The 22,775-nt window shown below is 43.5% G+C and overlaps 1 protein-coding gene across 3 annotated transcripts in view; it reads left to right on the top strand.

The window, feature by feature from the left end:
* Window positions 1–22,775, top strand: part of LOC308332299 (tenascin-R-like) — a 39,639-nt gene that overhangs the window by 6,953 nt on the left and 9,911 nt on the right. For 2 of the 3 annotated variants that reach the window (XM_080788113.1, XM_080788114.1), the window contains exons 5-10: window positions 175–390; window positions 2,704–3,510; window positions 5,689–5,804; window positions 14,943–15,096; window positions 16,467–16,736; window positions 18,261–21,770. In XM_080788113.1, the coding sequence (XP_080644239.1) occupies window positions 175–390; window positions 2,704–3,510; window positions 5,689–5,804; window positions 14,943–15,096; window positions 16,467–16,736; window positions 18,261–21,770 (5,073 nt within the window). The remainder of the gene's footprint in view (window positions 1–174; window positions 391–2,703; window positions 3,511–5,688; window positions 5,805–14,942; window positions 15,097–16,466; window positions 16,737–18,260; window positions 21,771–22,775) is intronic. The other variant, XM_080788115.1, reaches the window with a different exon arrangement.

Genomic DNA, 22,775 nt, shown 5'->3' with positions numbered 1-22,775 from the left:
TTTTTCATCTATTGTTTGGGTACATCATCTGCTGTGATTTCTGTATCAAATCATATAATTCTCAAACACAGTCAAACTTGATGTGACTGTGTACAGTCACATCAAGACAATGTTTCTGTAATTTCCCTGATAGATTTGGATCATCTTCTGCTCTACTACTCCTGTGTTTCCCAGGTAAAGAACTGGAGCTGGTTCCAGGTTCTGCTCTAGTGTTGACCCATCGAATCCAACTGATCCCATCCGGTTCGGGCTCCGGGGGCTCGTGTGGCTGCGAGGGAGACTTCGCTGCCCTGAGGGAGAGACTGGAGAGGTTGGAGAGAGAGGTGTCTTCCCTCAGGGAGAAGTGTGGAGGACCTGATGGAGGGTGCTGCTCTTCCAAGGAGAGCAAAGGTACACTTCGAAAAATAACAAATAATTAGAATATTATTCATAATAATGAATGATGAGAGTGTACAAATGGGACCCGTCCATGTCCATCCATTTGTACACTCTCAAAGTTATGGGATCCTTGAAATGGAAAAGTCTGTGATTTAGAGCAGTTGAAAATGTTCATGCCGCAGCCCCCCCAAAATAATAATATTTGAACTGGAGTCCCCCACCCTGACAAGCCAGTATATTTAGTGCCGGCAGCCGGCAAAGAGTTCTCAACAGGCCTGAAAATTAAGGCCCGGCACTACCTGGGCCCTAACTGGACTGGCCTTTTTTTATTGTATTCAGAATTTTCAAACGCTGAACAAATAATGGGCCTTGGTGTGAAAAAGAGTGCTTTAAAGTATATGATTATAATTGGACTTCACTTCAGTCTCTCAAGGCGATATTAGCTCACTGTTCTCCGCACTGCCCAGCCCATTGAATCACCCAACAATTCCACTGCTTTAAAAGAAGCTCTTCCACGCCTCAGTATCCTGAGTGTCAATTTAAATGTGACAGTAGAAATGAATCCCTAAAGGCCTCTCAAAGTTAAATTAACACTCACACTCTTGCCATGCACCTCCCTCCACCGTCTGCTTTCTCATCACACGCACGCACACACACACACACACACACACACACACACACACACACACACACACACACACACACACACACACACACACACACACACACACACACACACACACACGCACACACTATCACTGTCTCCCCCTGTTCCTTCATCTCTTCCACATGCACACGAGCACACTCCCACTCATGGAAACACACGTGTGCACAACTGCACACACTCCCATTCTATTGAATCATCCTACATACCACTCTTTTTTACGATACACGTGCGCATATGCATGTACATGCACGCACACACGCACACTTACGCACACACACACACACGCACACACAAACACACCCTCTTTTTTGCACAGAACTCCCACACACACACTGTTAATGTTATACTTTACATGCACTTTCTCAGAAAAGTGATTATTTTCATATCATAAAACTGTAACTGTCCTCTCAGTAATCCAGTTTGACATATTTACAGTAGTCAGCTGCCTGTCATAGAACAGCTGACATCAGTAATGATCGCATTAATAACTGGAACACCTCAGCAATACTCACATGAAATGACATCATCCACGCTCGCGCGCGCGCGTGTGTGTGTGTTCGTGTTCCAGTGCGATCTCAATCTACATCTCCCCTTAATCAACTGCAGCTTCACAAATCTTCTCATCCCATGCGTGCATACACACAACACACACGCACACCGAGAATAAATCATCTACACAAGGAGGGGTCTGGTTGGAGCCATACAGTATATTCAAACAGACCACCCATTTCTATTTCACTTGTGTATTTATTATAGCTTTTTTTATAATGAGGACAATAGATCGGATTTTAGTTTTTTAAACAATACGGTACCCACACGCAGCATTTAGTTTGTTTTAAAGGAGACAGATCAGTCTCTTAGAAGTTCATTTCATTTCAGTAGGAAAGCTCAGAGACATTCCTTATTCCTTAGAGGTTCATGAGGTTCTTGAGTCGATCATTTTAACCACCACATCTAGCCCTTTCCTATGTTCAAATCCATGTCTAAAACCGCACACCCTTTGTTATTAAAAAGAAACATATTAAATATTAACTCAAACTGAAAAGGTGTTTTCCACTGGAAAAGGACACCCCCTGTACTTTTCCCACAAAAGAGGGGAATATCTTCCAGGGCGGACAAGCATGCAATATGTGCAAAAACGTTGGCAATATCTACAGGGCTTAAAGTTGTCAGTCCTGGGGACGGATTTCAGTCCTGAGGATTTCATAGGGGTTATTTAATGAGATCAGTGCAGATTTGCAAAAAGTAATTTTCAGTCTTGGGATTCTTTTTGGCTTTAAGCCCTGTATCCAAATGCCAACCAAACTAAATGCCAAACAAACAACACATCTATAATAATGTATAAAGTGACATGAATTGGGACTACATTGATAGAGAAAGGGGTGCTCCGTGGAGTGCATATCTCTGCCAGGCTGGGTGATCTACCCAGGGCTCAAGCCGTGAGTTGCAGAAGTTAGGAAGTTGTGGGTGGAAATAGGGTTTCTACTGTATGATGCCGTATCTATACCGTACATTTTCACATGAGTGCCGCCACCAAAAGCACTCTGCAGAGATAACATGTTTCAACTGATATGATTTAAATAACATGCCTTAAATAAAATGTTGCCTTTTCCCCTTTATCTTTCCCTCTCTGCTTCCGTCTCTCCATCCTCTTCCAGGTGCTGGTTGTTCCAACAAGCCGATAGATGAGTGTCCCAACGAGTGCAGTGATCAGGGTCGCTGTGTTGATGGGAAGTGCGTCTGCTTCCCTGGGTTCAGCGGGCCGGACTGCAGCCAGTCCGACTGCCCTGGGAACTGCAACGACAAGGGCAGGTGTGTGAATGGGCAGTGTGTGTGCGACCCCGGATTCACCGGCCCCGACTGCTCACAGAGCGATTGCCCCGACGACTGCAACGACAAAGGCAGGTGCGTGAACGGGAAATGTGTCTGTGACTCGGGTTTCACTGGTCCAACGTGCTCGGACAAGGACTGTCCCGGGAACTGCAACAATCGTGGCCGGTGTGTGAACGGACAATGTGTTTGCAAGTCCGGCTTCACGGGACCTGACTGCTCCGAAAGGGCCTGCCCCGGGAACTGCAAAAACCGCGGGCGGTGTGTAAATGGGAAATGCGTGTGTGACTCCGGTTACACCGGTGCCGACTGTTCGGAGGACTCCTGTCCCGGTAACTGTAACAACAAAGGCCGCTGTGTTAATGGACAGTGCGTGTGCAATCCTGGACTCACTGGCCCGGACTGCTCAGAGCAAACCTGCCCTGACAACTGTAACAATCGTGGAAGGTGTGTCAATGGGAAATGTGTGTGCGATGTGGGTTTCACCGGCACCGACTGCTCGGCCAAAGCTTGTCCCAACAACTGCAGCAACAAGGGCCGCTGCGTCAAGGGCAGGTGTGTGTGTCGTCAAGGTTTCACCGGCCCTGACTGCAGCGAGTGTGAGGCTGGGATGACCGGACCTAACTGTGATATCGGTGAGTCTAAGGGAGAATGTCCTCCTCTTCTTTTGGGGATTTTGAACTTGAGCCAATGAAGAAAAATTCCACAGCGCACAATTCCCATCCTGTTCAAATTCAAGGGATTTATTGTTCTTAAAATGACAATAGCAATAGCAATGGTTACTCGTCTATGACTCATAGATGCATAATGTCAGCATAATTAGTCCTGCAATTTAGAGGGTTAGCAACCCCTACTTTAGCCATAAAACGTAATATTGAATGAGCCTAAATTGTCCCGTTTGCCTCGTATTTCCCCTGTTGTTGTGGTTTCTAGGCAACCTTAGCTTAGTTGGAAGCTCTGTTTGGAACTGGTTCAACCTGCAATGATTCCAACAGTGGAAGTTTTTCATTATGAAGGCCTCACTATGACATTATGTGGAAGCAGGCCAGCTCTGCATAACACATTGCCTCAAACATGGACATGATGTGGGGGACTTACAGTATAGGGGAAGTACTGTATTGACCAATGAAACCAACAAGGCGGTGTGAGTGAGCACATGCATACTTAGTTATAGTTACTGTTAGTTTGCAGTCTACTAATTATACTGCTTAAAGAAATACAAAAATAACATGAGCTTTGCAATAAAATAAGTATTAATGAGATCAGTAGCAAAGGCTTGTCGTGTACCGTCTAATTTAGTTCTCCATGTTCAGAATGGCCTATTGAATACTGGCATTGGACTGCAGTAATGCTTTAGTTTATAATACCATTATGTGCATATTGCACGGGGCAATTCTCGCCTCTCCATACCACTCGATACGTCAGTCCATGATTGCTACAATAAAAACCTCCAGCCTAGAGAGCATACGTTAAGAGTGTTGTAATAGTTTATGAGACCATGCATGTGTAAAGCAAAGGGGCAATTCAGCCTGTCCTTCTACTACCCTGTCATCAGAAAATGGTACTGCAATGCTTTATGAGTCCATGATGTAATGTGTTGTGCAGAAAATTCTTCAGCTATTTTTTTACGAGCGGTAAAACAAATTTGTGAAATATTATCAAACGTGCCCTCGTTACAAGTGGCTATGAATCATCTATCCAGCTTTGCCAGGCAGGCTCTAATGTTTATCTTGGCATGCTTAACACACACATGTGAGTACAATGGTACAGTGTGGTATACTGGTATTTGGTGTGTGCGCGGACAAGCATGTGTGCATTTTCCTGTAGGATAACGCATTATTCCTCATCCGGGACCTATGCTTTTGGCTCCTCCAGATCCAGTGATTAGTTAGTGATTAGTGAGTCAGAGAGCTAGAGCAGCATGCATGTTCAACTTCCTTTACCACAGGCATTTATGCTGGTATAATCTCTTAATAGGCTGTCTGTCACAGTTTAGATGATAATGATTCAGCAGTCCACTGCTAATTATTTCCTGCTGCTCTATTAGCTCACCAAGTTCTAGCTTGAGAGACAGAGAGACGATGCCATTATCTTAAAGAAAGAGACAGAGAAAGAGAGGGAAGGAAGTGTAGCATTACACGGAAGCGGGGATTGAACCCGGGGCTCCCACTCACCAGACCAACTCGCAACCTGTCGTTCCAATAGGGCTGAGCCCGATTGGCAGGGCTGTTGCGGGCAGGGTCTTGGCTGGGGGCTACAATCATCCCCCCAGTCTTTTTGAAGCGCGTCCTCGCGCTTCTCACTTCACACCGCGCACCGCCGCACACAATGTCCCTCATGTCCCTCACGTGAGGATATCAGGCTCCACGTCCTGCTGACTACGCCAGATGGTACCATTACACAAAAGTGGGGATTGAACCCGGGGCTCCCACTCGCCAGACCAACGCGCAACCTACCGTGCCAATAGGGCTGAGCCCGATTGGCAGGGCTGTTGCGGGCTGGGTCTTGGCTGGGCGCTACAGAAGGAAGGAAGGACGGAAGGAAGGAAGGAAGGAAGGAAGGAAGGAAGGAAGGAAGGAAAATAGTACTGCACAGTTATTATATAGGCTGAGTGAGAGACATTTCTGGGTTGTAAAGGATTAGAGTGTGAAAGTCATCAGTCATTGTGAACATGCAGGAGGTTTTCGTGGCACAAATTGACACAACAATAACATTAGGGAATTTATATATTTGAAGACTGCTGAATGCTGGTGTCCAGATGTTTTAATGATTATTGATTACTGACTCACATCTGTTCTTGTCTGTCCATCCAGAGATGGCCGGAGTGTCCCAAATTGAGACCAGGGACCTCACAGAGACATCTGTCACTCTGTTCTGGACTCCGCCCCCTGTCCAGTACGACACCTACCACCTTATTATCACTAGCAAGGTACACACACACACACAAATGCACGCACGCACACATGCATGCATGCACGCACACACACATGCACACACACACACACACACGCACGCACAGACAGACAGACAGACAGACAGACAGACAGACAGTAGAAAGACATATGCTTTAAGGATGAGTCGGTATCGACAGCAGAACCATAATGTCCCTTTATATACACTGTAACCAGTGTTCGAAATGGTACAGTCCAATTAATCACAGACTTCTCCGTGGAAAAAGATATTGACTCCTTTTGGCCCTCTTAGGATAAAATTGTAAGTATTTTATGGTAATATATTCTGACTGACTCTTCCATCCCTGACGTCATTCTATGGGTATAGAGTAGACAGTGCGTATTTCTTGGGTGCGTGCATGCAGTGCACACGTGAGCATACATGCGTGTGCAATAGTTTGTGTGTGTACTTACGTGTGTATTTGTGCTTTGATGTGAATTAGCGCATACATATGCATGTGTGCATACAATATACGTGCATATGCATACTGTATGCGAATGTGCCTGACATTATCAACATTATTTCAGTCAAACTAATTACTTTACCATTCACCAACTCAAGAGTTCTTTCCGTCTTTCTCTGGACCCTAAAACCAAGCAGCCTTGAACGGTTTACGAATCCACTCAAGATGCTGTCATAATTGACACACATGACTGCACTCTCCATGTCGTAAATTGTAAATTTGTTTCACAGCATGGAGAATCGTTTTTTTATTTTTGAAGATTCATTTTTTTGCCATTTTATGCTTTATTTCTGATGGGTACAGTGAACCCAGAGAAAGGAAAGGCGAGGGGGGGAGAGAGAGGGCGATGATATGCAGTAAAGTGCCGTGGTCAGATTTGAACCGGGGTCAGCTGCGAGAAGCGCTATAGCCTTATTTATGTGGTACATGCTCTTACTCGGTGAACCACTGGATCACTCCGGAAAGAACATTACATACTGAAGGCATGAACCACCACATTTATAAACCATTTTTATAGTTTTAGTCATTATAATTATATGTATTTAATTTATAATGATATATTTCTTTGAGCTAAGTGGTTTGTCAAAACAACAACCAAAAAGAATGTTAGAAGTGTGACCTAAATGCTTAACAAGACAAAGAACAAAAACAAGTATGTGTACACAATTACACATGCATAAATGTGCTTTTATGCGATGCACATGTGCATGTTCATGCGTGTGTGTGTGTGTGTGTGTGTGTGTGTGTGTGTGTGTGTGTGTGTGTGTGTGTGTGTGTGTGTGTGTGTGTGTGTGTGTGTGTGTGTGTGTGTGTGTGTGTGTGTGTGTGTGTGTGTGTGTGTGTGTGTGTGTGCGTGTGTGCGAGTGTGCGTGTCCACTGAAGTACCTGTCATAATTCCTAAGCTCTTTAGTAAAACATTCTGTGAAAGAATGTACATAAAACGGCTGAATGCATTGAGCTCAGCATCGTTAAGAGAAGGACTGATAGATAAATATACTAAATTGCCGCAGAGCTGGTCTAGTCTATCCAGAGCTGGTCTAGTCTATCCAGAGCTGGTCTAGTCTATCCAGAGCTGGTCTAGTCTATCCAGAGCTGGTCTAGTCTATCCAGAGCTGGTCTAGTCTATCCAACTCTCAAGTGCTTTTCATCCAGATGCCAAAGTAAGAGCAGCAGGCCTATAAATCGCGTTATGGCAGACTCCATTATATATTATTATTTTTTACATCTGGCATGTACAGTTGAAATGTTAACATGAACAATCTAATCATTACATAGGCGTTAACAGCCCGCTCTCCTTATTCGGCCAGTTGCACAAATATAATGCACACTGCTGTTGATGTACACGTACTGTACAGCATGTAATTTAAAGCCTTATATCAAATGAATTGTATATTGATGACGATATAGGTCTTTGTATTGGTTTATACAGAGCTTGGGTTTACTGTACCTTCTGACTCATTCAAAATGTTTTCTGAATGTTGGGGCAAATTTAGCTGTTCTCTTTCCAAGATTTAGAAGATTAGAACATAAGTATTGTTTATGAGAAGGCCAAATTCTATAAGTTTTTCCACACTAATTTAATTTCCAGAATATAAAATGACCTGTGGTTGTCAGGCCTTTAAAGGACGTTGTGGGGAGGCATGCATGGTATCTATTCAACATTGACACAAAACAAGGACATGAAAGTCTTGTATGGTGGTTGGACCAGTCCAGTATGGGACGCAGTGCAGAAATGACAATTTGTCACACAGCTAAGCCTGATGAAGAGTTCTTGGCTTGCAATACTGCCGTAGGTGTTGGTCATTTTTCAATGAATTGTCCAGAGTCTGCTAGTTTCAGCAGTCAAACAAATGATAAAGTAAATGTATTGTATTATTCCATCCTGGCGAGGTCTTCTGGGATAGATTTTTTGACCTTTATTTAAACAGGCACATCTGAGTGAGCACAGATCACCATGCCTCACGTCCATACAGGCCTATACACCGGTATTTCAATCGCTGATTCTGAATATTTCCATTTAGGTTAAAAGAAAAATGGAAGTTATGAGGTTACCTTGGCCAACAGCAATGATGTGAACATTTCTCTCGGTTGGGGCTGGCTTCATCGCTGTTTTCCATAGAGAATGAAGGGGGCGAGAAGTTGGTTTCATAGAGCATGACTCTGGCCGTTGGAGAAAAAAAAATGACAGCGCTCAGAGGTCTGGTAAACCTGCAAGACATGCTGCGTCATCGCCAAGAGAAACTGTTTCTGTTTTCGATGTGTAACGAACTGTAGCCGGCGTACACTTATATGCTTGGCTTGTGGCTTCAAGGGCGCGTGATTCACCTTTAAAGCTGTTAAGGAACATTTGACAGCGAAGGTGTATTACTTCTGTTGCAGTGAATGTGAAAAAGTACAACAAACCTCACCTCGGTCAAACCAACCAACTCCCGCTTTCAAACAAATGACCAATACTTTAACCACATGAACCCATGCTACCACACTATTCCAGTAATAGGTGAACCTTTAGTGAAAATATGCGAACTGAATTGTGCAAAAAATATATATTAGGATATTTTGTGTAGAGGGAAAAGGGAGGGGACCAAGTACACCCTGGATGATCCCGGTCAATGAGGGCTTAACCCATTTTGGTGTTAGCATTATGTTATGCTTTAGCTATTGAAAAATAGCAGATCTACAAGCTCATAGCACGCACCGAGTGGCACGCTAAGAGCTTGTAGGTTTGCTATCTTTGAAAAATCGAAAGACATTTATATAAAAGAGACATTTATAGAATCGTTCCCAGGTCAAAATGGGTTAATGGACATGCATTTTCACCAGCATCCATTGGAATAACATTCCTCACAATAGCACAACCCAAGTTGAGGGCTAAAAGTGCACATCTTCCAGTGCCTTATGGGATCAATTAAATGCTTATAATGTGATCACATCTACCTATCAGATGTCAAGGAGAGTACCATCCCTGAGGAAAATAACTCTTTTGCGCACAGACAGATGTCACTGATTACGTTTAACTCAATGCTAGCATTGTGTGTTCTATTGGAGTGTGTAAGGATGCTATTAGGGTTTCCTTGATTAGTGCTCATTGCGGGAAAGGAACTAGTGGCCTACTATGTGAGGGTGAGTGGATAAAACTGTTTTTAATCGATGAATCGATTAATCATTAATTGGATCAAAATTTAAAATAAATCGAATATATATTATTTTTTATAAAAATAAAAAAATCTGTTGCAAAGTCAGATATGTACAACCACATACATATGGTGAGTGACAGGCCGGTGGTGGATGCCTGTAAGACTGACGTGGCCATCTAGTGGCCGCATTGAATTTCAGAACAGGATTGCAGTCAAAAGTGCAGCTGGTGGGCGCCCACTGGCCAATTTGTCCAATTTGTCCACATATAGGCTTTGGCCTGACAGCGCGTTGCGTGTTTGAGTCCCGCTCATGACGACCTTTGCTGCTTACTGTATATCTCTCCCCTTCTCTCTCTCTCCCTCTTTCCTTCACTTGATACTATCAAAAAAGGCATAAAAGCCAAAAACAAATCTTTAAAAAACTATGGTTGAAAATGTAGTGGCAGCCTGGTGGCCGGGCTGTGGAAACTGTCCCTTTTAATAGTCTGCTTGCTCGACATTTGATACTGCAGTATCACCAGCCTGATGATAGCAGCAGATTGTGGCTGCGGTCGTTAGTGTCTTTGAAACGTTTAGCCGTGGCTACGTATGGGGAGACCAGCTCAGTGGCCTTGTGGTTGATTGGGAGGTTGGGATTGGGAGGTTGGGGTTCAATCCCCGGCCGGGTCATACCAAAGACTGTAAAAATGGGACCCAATGCCTCCCTGCTTGACACTCAGCATCAAGGGTTGGATTGGGGGTAAGTCCCTGCGACTTACTAGTGTCATGTCCAGGGGGTGTACTTGTACATCAAGCTGCCTCACGCTACAGAAACAGGAGATAGGCTCCTGCCTACTTACTACTACTACGTACGGGGAGGGGAAAGGCCACCTCAGACGATGTGCTGGGCCATGTACACCATCCTCTGTAGCATCTTCTGTTGAACCAAGCAAAAAAGGGAATTTTAGGTTTAGGGAGCGAGGTAGAGGGGCTCTCTACTCAGCTAGTTCTCCCCCGCCACATACTCCTCATGTCATGACTGATCTTCCACTTTATTCTTGCACTCCTACTTAGCGTTATGATTCTTTTGAGGTCAGAATATTGTAGTCCCAGAGGCTGTGTCTGTCGCACATGTGAAGTTCCTCTGATATGATTTCATTTGCGGTCTACAAGATACAAACTAGCGAGCCTGGGTGTGATTGGACGGTGGAACGTGTGAATGGTTGTTTTTGGCAGACCAATGTTAATGGTTTGGGTCTGGCTTTTGTCAGACAGTGACAGTGGCTGTTTGTTCCGGATAGCATGAATGGCTGTTTTTAATCAACTCAAAATGATCACCCCAATAGCCCAATCTGATCAACTGGTCGGTCAAAAAGGCATAGTTTCCCAACCCTGGTGTAAGGGGGGAGACACAGGAAGGATGCATTGTGGTGGGGTACAATCCCATGCCAACAGAGACTGGGGCCAGGCCATGACCAGTTGACCATCTGTAGATGCTGACTATGTTGCTTGAACAACATTTTATCGGATTTCACAAGGGTTTTTTCTCTGTACTAAATCATCTACACTTAAATATTAATAATGAAAGTTAGTGATATGTTGTCCTTTGTAGTCTTTTCTGGGGTTGAATGAGTTTTATTGTAGCAGATTGTAGGTTGAATAAGATGACATCGGTGCGGTTTGGGATATGTAAAAGACCAACCACCAACAACCACCTTGCCATTGAGCAATGTACTTGTAATTGGAGGTGTTTATGACACACTGTCAGCTTGCAGGTTGTGGGTGTCCACTTATCGCGGATATATTATAATCCTATTATGCTACAAAATGAAAACTCTGTCAGTCTGTCTGTTCGTCCTCATCCATTTTTCTCCTCTGTGGGTTGACGAGTCAATCTGAACGTACGCATTGGCATTGACCATTAGGATATGGCAGTCTTAGCAGTTTCACCACGGACGGTAATGTCTTGGTTCTATTGGATCTGTTCGCGGTCACAGTCCCATGGCTCAGATGTAGGTAAAGATTAGTAAAGATTAATCGCAATGTGATCTTGTATATCCTACATTTTTTATATGTTTGAAATGGGGCTTATGTGGTTAAAGTGGCGGAAAATGAATTGGTATTCATTAGGAGCAAGTTGAAGAGAGCGTGGGATGCAGAACAAAGGGACTACTCTTACATGGTCCCTTTCTGAATCCATGGAAATATCACTGTCACTGAGATAAAAAAGAAAGCTTAAATTGTCTGCAATTAAACTTGAGAATACATGCTTTGTACAACACGATGAGGATATCTGCTTATAATATCTTAATATATTTTCAACATTATGTAAGCCAATGCAACAGTAACCTTTCCCCGGATCTCACTGTCTTTAATGTGGGTGTGAAGTTGTGAACAGACACAGACATTCAGTAGAAAGAGAGACGACGGGGGGGAGAGAGAGAGAGAGAGAGATATTTGGCTACTGAGAAGCATTCCACACAACCCACAACAGTAAAACAACAACAAGTGACGAGAGACTGACAAGGAACAGAGGGAAGTGAGGGACAGCGGGTGGTTGGATGGATGGACGAGATGGATTGAGAACATAGGACAGGCGAGAGGCGGAGGGAGTATAGGAGAAGGATGCAGATGTGCGATGCTTGTTGCCAGGGGCAGCGCATAAACACTGTCAAAAACATACCCTGTTGCCAGAGGAGTGACATCACCAGCAACCCCACAGCTGTGTCAGAGAGAGAGAGAGATGGAGAGAGAGAGAGAGAGAGAGAGAGAGAGAGAGAGAGAGAGAGAGAGAGAGAGAGAGAGAGAGAGAGAGAGAGAGAGAGAGAGAGAGAGAGAGAGAGAGAGAGAGAGAGAGAGAGAGAGAGAGAGAGAGAGAGAGAGAGAGAGAGAGAGAGAGAGAGAGAGGGAACAGGTACAGAGATAGAACAGGAGCAAAGTGTTTCTCATATTTTATTTACCTGACATACAGACAAAATACACAATAAAAAAGTAACACAATTCAAACCATGAATGAATTACAAACCATATAGGTTTTGCAACTGGTTTTATGCTGGGACCTGAAATTTGCGTTGTCCTTTTCCCTGTCAAACACTCTTTTGAGTTAGATTGTTTGATAGGAACGTAGAACTTTGCAGAATATTGTGTACTGTTTTACAGAGCTCATTGTTTTTGACACCAACTATGAGCTCTCTTTAACAAAGCGATTCTAAGTCCTGTGTTGCCAACAAACAAACTGACCTTCTTCTGAAGTGTCTTTTCTTCTTTTGTTGCCTGGTAACGACATTAGCTCCTTGGGCATTCAATTAGTTTCTATTTCTGAGTCTCCATTTCAATGGAGACTACTTACATGTATTCACGTGGCAATGGATGTAGGCATCATGACACTGTCACATCCCCTGATGACCTTTCAAACTCCATCACCAGGCAACCCTCACAGTAACCAGCTGTGAAATCATTAAGGCAGAAAAATGGTAGCATGTCATGCTCCCCAAAGAGTAATTTAGTCAAATTTAAAATGTGTACTTGAAATTTAGAAACTTGAAAATGTTTTGGGGGGGATTTTGTCAGCAGCTTATGAATTATATTGAAATGAAAACAGAGGCGGGCTAACACTGATGCAAATCTACAGTATACTACCTCTTACTTTATAATAGTAGACATCTAATCAATCAATAGATAAATGAAAGTTACATGTGTGTGATCTGTAAATTAATGGTATAAGGGATTAGGTCTTTAAAAAGTAAATGTTTTGAAGAATTAGATAAAAAATATATATCCTAGTTAAAAATTTAAACACTTGTTTCTGTAAAAGGAAAATGTATTTGGCCAGTACCAATCCCAAACAAACAGTAAGAGAGGAGAGGAGAGGAGAGGAGACCTTTAATTAATCCCGCTGGGGAATTTCAAAGACAGTAGGCCTACATAGATTATCTGTGGTTATTTTGACAGGCTGACCAAGAAATCACGTTTACACTACAATGTGGCATTTACAGGCTTTTCGCGTGACATTGTAGATACCACTCAATAACATTTAAGCCCCAATTTATTTTTAAAATAAATATATGTTTATTGGTAGCAGGTTTCAACAATTTAAGTTTAGTTTGAACATGCCATTTTCCCCTCATCCCATCCCTCCCCCCTTAAGCCACAATTTTAAAACAAAAATACCTTACCTGTGACCCACCCACTACTCCCCTTGGAGAGCGTCCCTGAGCTTGTCTAGGTCAAAAGAGTTAGAGGTTTCGATAAATGAATAAAGCAGATCCGTATCTGTATGCTATACCCGCATTTAAAGGAATCACATTCGACTTGTGTTTTGCATGCCAATGTACAGTAGTTGGAGAACTTGAACAATCCTGACTCAGATGTAGCCCCGTTTGGTTACTCCATTACCTTACAGGATTTTAGGATAATTAACAGACTCCTTTTTTTTCTCCCTTTTCACCAAATCTCTTGAATATACAGCCGATCTATAATTCTAATAACTCCCTAATTGAAAGCCCATCCATGCACTATTGAAACCATTATTGACAAACACCAGTCTTCAGTCAGAGGACAGGACACACATGCACGCACGACGCACGCACATGCACATTTACTTTGACATTTTATCAAAAATATCTATTTAATTACATTTCCCCAGGATCTAAATATTCCAGATGCTCTGCACATCTTAAGGAAATGTGTACCGTGGATATAAAAAGTCTTGTCTAAGAAGCATGGCCTCATTGCAAGATGATGAAGTGTTTGTTACTGGAAGCCCTCCCCTGGGAGCTGTAAATGTGTTTGTTCCCTCAATATGATTCAAACCCGTTGAACCCCAGGCCGACAAACCATCTGACTGAACATTATTTCATTATGTGAGTTCGTAGAAGTGGGAGTGGGAGTCCATAATTCGCTACTCACTCCCTCTACTGGCAGCAAAGATAATTACGTTACACATGGATACATCCCACATGAGCCCTAGGCCCCTAGCATCCCTGTTCTGGCCATATCGTAAATACAGGCCAACATCTGGCATTTGGCCTGTAGATCTGCTATATTCATCAAAGAGATTTGGTGTAGTGGGGGGAAAGGAGAGGAGAGGACCAAGTATAGACCCCACTCAATGAAATGAAATATATAGGTTTAAGTGCATGGTTACTACTGTTTGCTGAGAAATTATGTGCTAATATCCCACGATGCAACAGTACCGTAAAAGAGTAATCGCAAACTGTTAATAAATCAATCAATCGATCAATGGTCCATTGCACTAAATTCATCAGAAGGTTAATCTATGTATATCCATGTCTTTTCAACAACCTCTGAAACAGTTATCAGTAATCTAATATAGATTTCTGATTACTGTTTCAGAGGTTGTTGAAAAGACATAGATATAGATTCTATGTCCATGTCCTTTCAACAGCCTAATAAAACAACAGATGCTCATATCAATCCATCTGTGTCTGTCTGTCTGTCTGTCTGTCTGTCTATCTGTCTGTCTGTCTGTGTCTGTGTCTGTGTCTGTGCCTCCGTCCGTCTTCTATGCGTTTTACAGAAAGAGAGTGACCAGCAGATCTCAGTGCAGGTGGAGGGCAGTCTGACCTCGTATACGCAGACCGGCCTGGCAGCGGGCCAAGAGTACAGCGCTACCCTCACAGGAGAGATCGACGGCAGGATGGGTGAAGGCAGCTCTGCAGACTTCATGACCCGTTGAGTTTCTTTCATTCACTTTTGTCCCTTTTTATTTATGTGGTGGAAAAGGTAGCCTACTCACATTTCTTGCTTAGGCAGAAGTATTAGTACTAGTACTGCTATGTAGAAATACTAGGTAAAAGTCCGGAATTCAACTTTTTACTTTAGTAAAAGTATAAAAGTATTGGCATCAAAATGTACTCTACAAAAGTAGAAAGTACTCATTATGCAGAAAGTCCCATTGTCACAGGTTTTCAAATGTTAAATATTTTAAAATCTTTTCAAAATAGCAGATCTACAAGCTCACAATGTGTCACATCGCAATGCATTGTGAGTTCGAAAATTGGAAATACTTCAGTAAAGTAAAAATACCTCAAAATATTACTTAAAGGACCACTTTTCAACCTATCTTCATTTAATTGGTCCTCACTAATGTTTATGATAAAAAACATTTTTTTCTACTCAGTCTGTGTCTCATAGGAGGGCTGTGAGAGATTTAAAATATATATATATTTAGATTTGTATTATCGTGAGAACGATCGATGGCTTCCATTATCGCATTGCAACGTTTCAGGAATAGAAAGCCTGCCGTTTCTATTAGCTTGGACAGCTTGTCAACTCTTCCATCTGTTTAGGAGTGTTTGGTGTTGGGCAGTGGTTGTGTAACAGTTATATAAAGTTTACCTTGACCTTATAGCCAAGTTGATTTGCGACGGAAACATTGACAGTTCAAATCCCTTAACTTACTTCCTGGGAAACTCAGAGAAACGAGTCTCATCCTCCATTGGCTCGACTTAACTCTAAGCTTGGAATTCAGCTCAGGAGCCAACAGTACTAGAGTTGTTGCACTCTGTTGCTCCCAAATGCATGTGCGCATCTGTGTGTGTGTGTGTGTGTGTGTGTGTGTGTGTGTGTGTGTGTGTGTGTGTGTGTGTGTGTGTGTGTGTGTGTGTGTGTGTGTGTGTGTGTGTGTGTGTGTGTGTGTGTGTGTGTGTGTGTGTGTGTGTGTGTGTGTGTGTGTGTGTGTGTGTGTGTGTACCGCTGTTTGTGGAACTACACCCCTGGGCGTGTGTGACCTGATTAGCCCTGGGGGCCCCCCCAGTCAACTAAGTATAATAGGAATTAAGCAGATACATTTTTGTGTGTGCGTACGTGTAACAATTATTATTATTTCAATCATTCATTCCTCGTATCTCCGGTGTTTCTAGTAAGACATTTTGTAATGGTCACGTACGATTATTTCAAATAAATACCTGGCCTATCCTAGAACTATTTGCCTCAAATTTCCAGGCAGGCGAATTGAGGCACATTCAGTTTAGAATGTTCAGTCTATTCTGTGTCTGCCTGTCATTCTCGTACAGAAATATCCTTCTTCTCTTCCACCCAGTCATTTCCAGCCCCAGGAACCTTCATGTCGTCAAGACAACCACCACTTCCGCAGTCGTCCAATGGGAGCAGTCGCAGGGCGAGATTGACAGGTACAGGTTGACGGTCTTGCCCAATGACGGAATTGGTAGTGGCCCGGAAATGACCCTCCCACCCGAGAGGACCTCTGCCCAGATCGATCAGTTGGAGGCGGGCCGTTTGTATGACATCATGCTGGTGGCAGAGAAGGGCCGTATGATAAGTGAACCTGCCACTACCCAAGCTACTCCAGGTGAGTTATATACCAATGGATAATAGTTACTAGGAGAATATTATAGTTAAGAATTATCTATTGTTAAGGTAATTTAAATTTGTTTGCATATCTCTCCCAGATACACATCTGACACATACACACACACACACACACACACACACACACACACACACACACCGCCTGGTTGTCCCCGGTTCGATGCCAGGCCAGGCCAGCAATGTGTTGAAGTGTCCCTCCCTGAGCAATTCCTCCTACTGCTAGGAGTAAACAGTGACAAATATCACCCTCCCCACCCAGCTCTATCTACTCACTAGTCACAACAGTAATATTAGAACTCACACAGAGAGAAAAACATGTGAACACAGAAAGAAAAGGTGAACTGTCTTTCAAATTATAATTGTCAAATGGTCAAATGTGTGTTCTTCCGGTGTCTCCAACACACTCCCAGTTTTTCTAGCCTACTGTCTTTATTATTAAAGGGGGTGTACGTGATCTTTCTTCAGTAAATAGGGATACCAATTTTATCCAATCAGGGGGGAGAACTCATACAAGATAAACAAATGAAATTGGAAGTGATGACACAAAGCGACTAAGCAAGTATTTTTCAATTTTCAACTGGAACTAGAAATGGAAGCTGACAAATGATCGTTATGGGGTTCTCTCTCACTTTGCTGTCCAACCGTCCGTCCCTCTGTCCTCTGTCTTATGATCGAGATTTTTTTTTTTCAATCCAATTGGCTATGACTGTTTGCGGGTCCTGGATAGGCAACCCGGCCTGGCGGAGACCTGTGCTCTGAGCAAGGAGCACACTTTTGGATATATACATATACAGAACATGTATATCCCTTACACTCCCTTTTAATAAAGAACAGATACAGAGGGCAGTGGCCTGTCTGCTTTGAAAAACACAAATATATATACTGGTATAATTTAACCCATCTATCCATAAAATAAAAGGGAAAAACATTGAGGAAACAAATTGCGTTCCCTTCCTATGTGAGGCCAGCTTTTCCTTCCTGCTGCACAGTGTATCCCAGGGTGAGCTAATATGTACAGACACCTCATTAGTCCCTGGAACACATTATATAAAACTTATTTTAACGAAGACAAGTGTTGTGAAAGTTAACGATCTGAGGTGTGAGCTGAGCCCTTTCTCTCTATTCACAACAAGACATTATGTTCAATACTATATTGATCTATTTCTTATTGATATCATCTGATTTCTTTGTCCTAGAGAAGGTCATTATATTCTCTCCCCAACAGCTATCGATGATTTATCCTGCAAACTCCACCAAACTGTTCAAGGAAAAAATACACTTTCTTTGAAGAACAATAATTATCTTTTCACTTTTTTTGCAGGTATGGACACCAGTGACCTAAATTATTTATCTTCATTTAAATAATAACATGCTGTATCAAACTGAGAAAACAGGTTCACTAAAAGCCATTCAACAGTTTTATTATGCATCTAATGATATTTATTTTCCTAATTAGAAAAAACAAAACATTTTGATTCCACATGCTGTCCATTTACACCTGTAGGGAAGACGTGGTCCCTGGTTACCACAGCAACCGTATCCACACAGGTGACGCTGGCGCCAGGACGAGACATCAACGGCAAAGGTCAAAGGTCATTGCACGTGACACCTGATGACATGGCGCACAGCGAAAAGGGGGCAAGTGGGCGAGATCCTGTGAATGTCAGACGTGCTGTCGTCGAACCCAGCAGGGCTGCCGTCAATGTGACGGCGAGAAGAAACATGTTCACTAGAAAGAAACCAATTGGCCCGGGCTTGTTCCGACTTAACGGAACCAGACTGGGACCTGGAGGGAGACAGTTTGGGCCGGGTCCTCTGAAAAAGCTTCCAGCCAGGAAACCATTAGTGGGGATAAAGGAAAGGACCCCACTAGACACTGAAAGCCGGAAACCACGATTGCCAACTACAGGAGACGAAGCGCTAGCGTTGACAATGAAACAGTCTGGCATAAAGACATCAAGCACCGAGAGAGAGGATAATGAAAATCCAACGATAAGACCAGCTGGGATCAATTCGGGAACTGGTGTTCAAAGCAGCTCCTCAGAGCCAACAGTTAGTCATGATTCCACGGAGCAATCAGCAGAGGTTGGAATGAAAACCAGAGAAAGTGCAATGGGGACCGAAGCAGAGGGTGTGGTGCACCCCGTGTCATCAGAGCACAATGGGAGCGCTCATACCAATGGACAGTGTTTAAACAAAATTAAAGTGACACATTTCAAGCTGCCCCCCAAGGATAGAGTCAGCGGGGGTTGTGCGGATGGGGCATCGACTGAAGGTACGCTTGACACACAGCCCAGTTCTTCTGAAATGGATGAAAGTAGTCTTAACATACCCGGAAAAGAGCATGACAAAGAGTCAACCTCAGGTTTGGAGCCCTTATCAGCTACAGGACGAGATCCTTTTCATCAACTCCTGGCAGACACCTTTGATGGTTTGAAGATTAAGACGTTCTCTGTGCATCTGTCTCAACCCTCAGGCCTTAATTTGGATGCAGATACAATGAGGCAGCAGATAATAAAGGGGCTGACGCCATTATCATCAGCAGCAGCAGCTGCACCTTATTCATTATCATCTTCTTCACGGACATCATCATTGTTACCATCGTCTTCGTCACCAAACTCATTATCTTCAACCTCATCATCATCATCATCATCATCATCATCATCACCACCACCACCTTCATTATCACCATTGTCATCCTCACCTTCATCAGCATTAACATCACTTTCTCCAACATCTTCTTTGTTAACTTCTCCATCATCATCATCATCATCATCACATGCCTCAGACATGGGGAATAAACCAAAGGTTGCCAAAATCACAAATGATGAAAGGATTACAGGTGGGGTGTCACTTGGGACCAAACGAAACCAAACGCACACACTTACATTCCGTCGCCTTCCTGCAAAAGGTGGCTATCCATATCGCCCACACCAAAATGTGTCACCTTTTCAAAACAGGACACGTCCAAATTTAAGACATCCCCCCCCTCACTTTCAGCCCATAAATGCAGAAGGGAAAGACACAGATCACGTATCTTCTAGTGAATTACCATATATGTCTTCATCTTCCTCCAGTTCAAAAGAGTCCTTTACAGTTGATGATAGTGCACAAGAGAAGGACACAAAAACAGATAGGTCAGGGGAAACAAGAGTTGTGTCACTTGGACGAAACCAGACAAAACCTTGGAGAGGAGGCTCAATCCGCCGTCCTCCACCAAGTGGTGGGTACCCACATCGCCTTCAACCACATCTGAGACAGTTTCCAAACAGGACGCATACAAATTCGAGCATCCCAAATCGCACCCTGAAACCTGAAATTCCTGAGGCCGAGGCAGAGAGAAAAGAGATAACTTCAAGTGAATTACCCTCACCATCTTCCTCATCAGAAGAAGAATCGTTTTCAGTTATTGACAGTGAAAACTTGGAGCGAGCAAGCAGTGAAAGTGAAGGCCTGACGCCAGTTATGTCAATTGAGGCTAAACAGAACCAGACAACAACTCTGTCAGCAAGGTTGCCTCCAGTACACAGTTCTTCCTCTAAAGTTGGCTCTCAAAGGAGACCACACCCAAACATTGGCTCTGTTCGGAACCGAACCCGTCCTAACTTCATCTCGTCATCACCCCCTCATCATCCCTCTTCACCTTTTAACCCTGAAATGGAGACGGAGAAAGGGCATGTGTCCTCCAGTGAGATACATCAGACTGTGAGAATGAATGGAAAACCTCCATTCCACCGCCAACCCCCCAACGGTGCCTACCCAAAGCGTATGCACCCATACATGGCGCGTTTTCAGAACAGGACCCGCCAAATCTTGAGGCCACCTCATCACCCACAGACAGGCCCGCTGCGTAAGCCTCTCCCACCTAGGAAGATCAATGGGGTCGATGGCATTACTCATGGTATTCAAACCACCACTGGAATCCAAAATAGCCATTCGCCAGAATCCGACTCTACACTTAGAATCCAAACTAACCAATCAGAAGCCCATGGAGTCCACACACCTAGTCACACTGTCCAAACTGTCCAGTCAATAGTGCAGGACACTACTAATGTAATTCAAACCAACCAATTGGGAGGTGACGATGGTACAACTGAAATACAAACCACCCAATCGGGAGAAGCAGGTGCCAACCATGGAATCCAAATAACCCAGTCAGGCGAGACTAGGGAAACCAAACTTATAAAGGAGGGAACTATTCATAGTGACGGCATCACACACACTGGCGCTGGCCATGACACTAGCACTGAGGGTGTGAGTGTGAACAAGCGTACTGGCAGTACAGCTGCAGCTCAACCCAAAACCAACGTCTCCCCTGATCCAATGAACCACAGAGCCTTGAAACCAGCCTCACCCTTGAAGAAAACAATTCTACCGGGGAGGAAAAGAACACAGGGTCACACCCAGATGAGAAACAACACTGCTATGAGCCAAGATCGACAGGATTCTAAAATGGCTCATCCTGGAGGCCCAAAGGGCCAAGTGAGTGAAATCAAAGACTTGAGCAGGGGTGGATCCAGCACGTTACATGGTTCAGAAGATTCTCATTCTGAAGACACTGCGGGGGAGCCTCTAGACTATGTGGGGGTGAGGAATGTTGGCTCAGATGGGTTCACAGTCATCTGGGATGCGCCTGAGGGGAAGTACACAAACTTCATTGTGTCCAGGAAAGAGCAAGACCAGCCAAAGGGGCAGGAAAAAGAAGGACAAGAGGGAAGCGACTCGGAGGACGATGGTGACGAGGAAGATGCAGGAAAAGAGAAGGCAGGAAAGAACGGTCTGATGGAGGAAAATACAATGCCTATAAATGACCAACGGCCCACTGTTGGGGTCCACAGAAGCACAACAGCAGAGCCTTCTACGGGAAGTGACAAAACCTTCACCAAAGTTGTTCCTGGTACTGCTCGTTCCTGCCAATTTGAGAATCTCCCTCCGCAGACCCCCTTCACCGTGACCCTACTAGGAAAGGGGCCCGGCCTTCTCTCCAAGCTACACAAGCTTGTCATCAGCACAGGTACAAGACCCATGGACTGTAAAAACATCTTAACTCGCTTAACGCTTTTCATATTTACAATTTAGCCATTAAGCTGATCCAGAGTGAGCAGGTAAGGCTTCAGTATTGTTCAAGGGCATGATAGCTGTTATAGGAATCATAATTGCTTCTGTGCAAGGAAGGCAACAACATTATTTTTTTAATATCACACCACCAGATACAGCACATGTAGTTTTCATCTATAGTCTTGGTGAACCAGTTAAATGCAGGTTTTCCCAAGGACCGTAGTTGAAAAACTGTGCTTTGAATTACACTTTAATGTCTCCCCTATACTGTGGTCTAAAAGCACAGCTATCTGTTAAAAAGTCCCGTTGTCTTAAGGGGCGAACTCACACTACTCAGTACTCACACAAATGCTGCTTAAATGTCCATCTGTCCATGTCCACCTCAAGAGCTGTGCTCTTGAAAACTGTAAATTCTTAAATTACAGTATCGGTGATCTCATTTAACACATGTTCTCATTTAATCAGCTCCTCATTGACACTGTAACATGTGTTTGTATGTTTGTTTGTTTGTTTCAATAAATTGTTGTGCTTGGCAAGGCTGATGGCTTTTTAATCTAAGCTATGTTCAAATTATATCCTGCTTTGATCTGTTGCTTTGATTATGCACGTTTTCATTCTAGCCAAGCATACACCGCCCAAATCCGAGATGGGGTGGATTCATTGAACTTAGCTGGTGTCATGTTTGGCTGGAAAGAAAACCTGCATACGCTGAACTCCTTCATGATACATGAATACCACTGGTACCAACACAGTCATCTAAAAGTACTGTATACCTGTACTAAGCAGTTATTTGTTGTCTCAATCCTGTGTTTTACATTGAATCCTTGTGAATCCATGACCTAGCCTTCTGAGTCCTGACTATCATGGAGCAACAATCATAATATTAATTCATCCATCCATCCATTCATCCATTCATTCATTCATTCATTCATTCATTCAACCAACCAACCATTCTGTGACC

This window comes from Protomyctophum bolini (assembly GCF_963924005.1).
Source record: "Protomyctophum bolini genome assembly, chromosome: 17".
In the NCBI taxonomy this organism is placed as follows: Eukaryota; Metazoa; Chordata; class Actinopteri; order Myctophiformes; family Myctophidae; genus Protomyctophum; species Protomyctophum bolini.
This window is presented reverse-complemented; position numbering and strand designations above follow the sequence as displayed.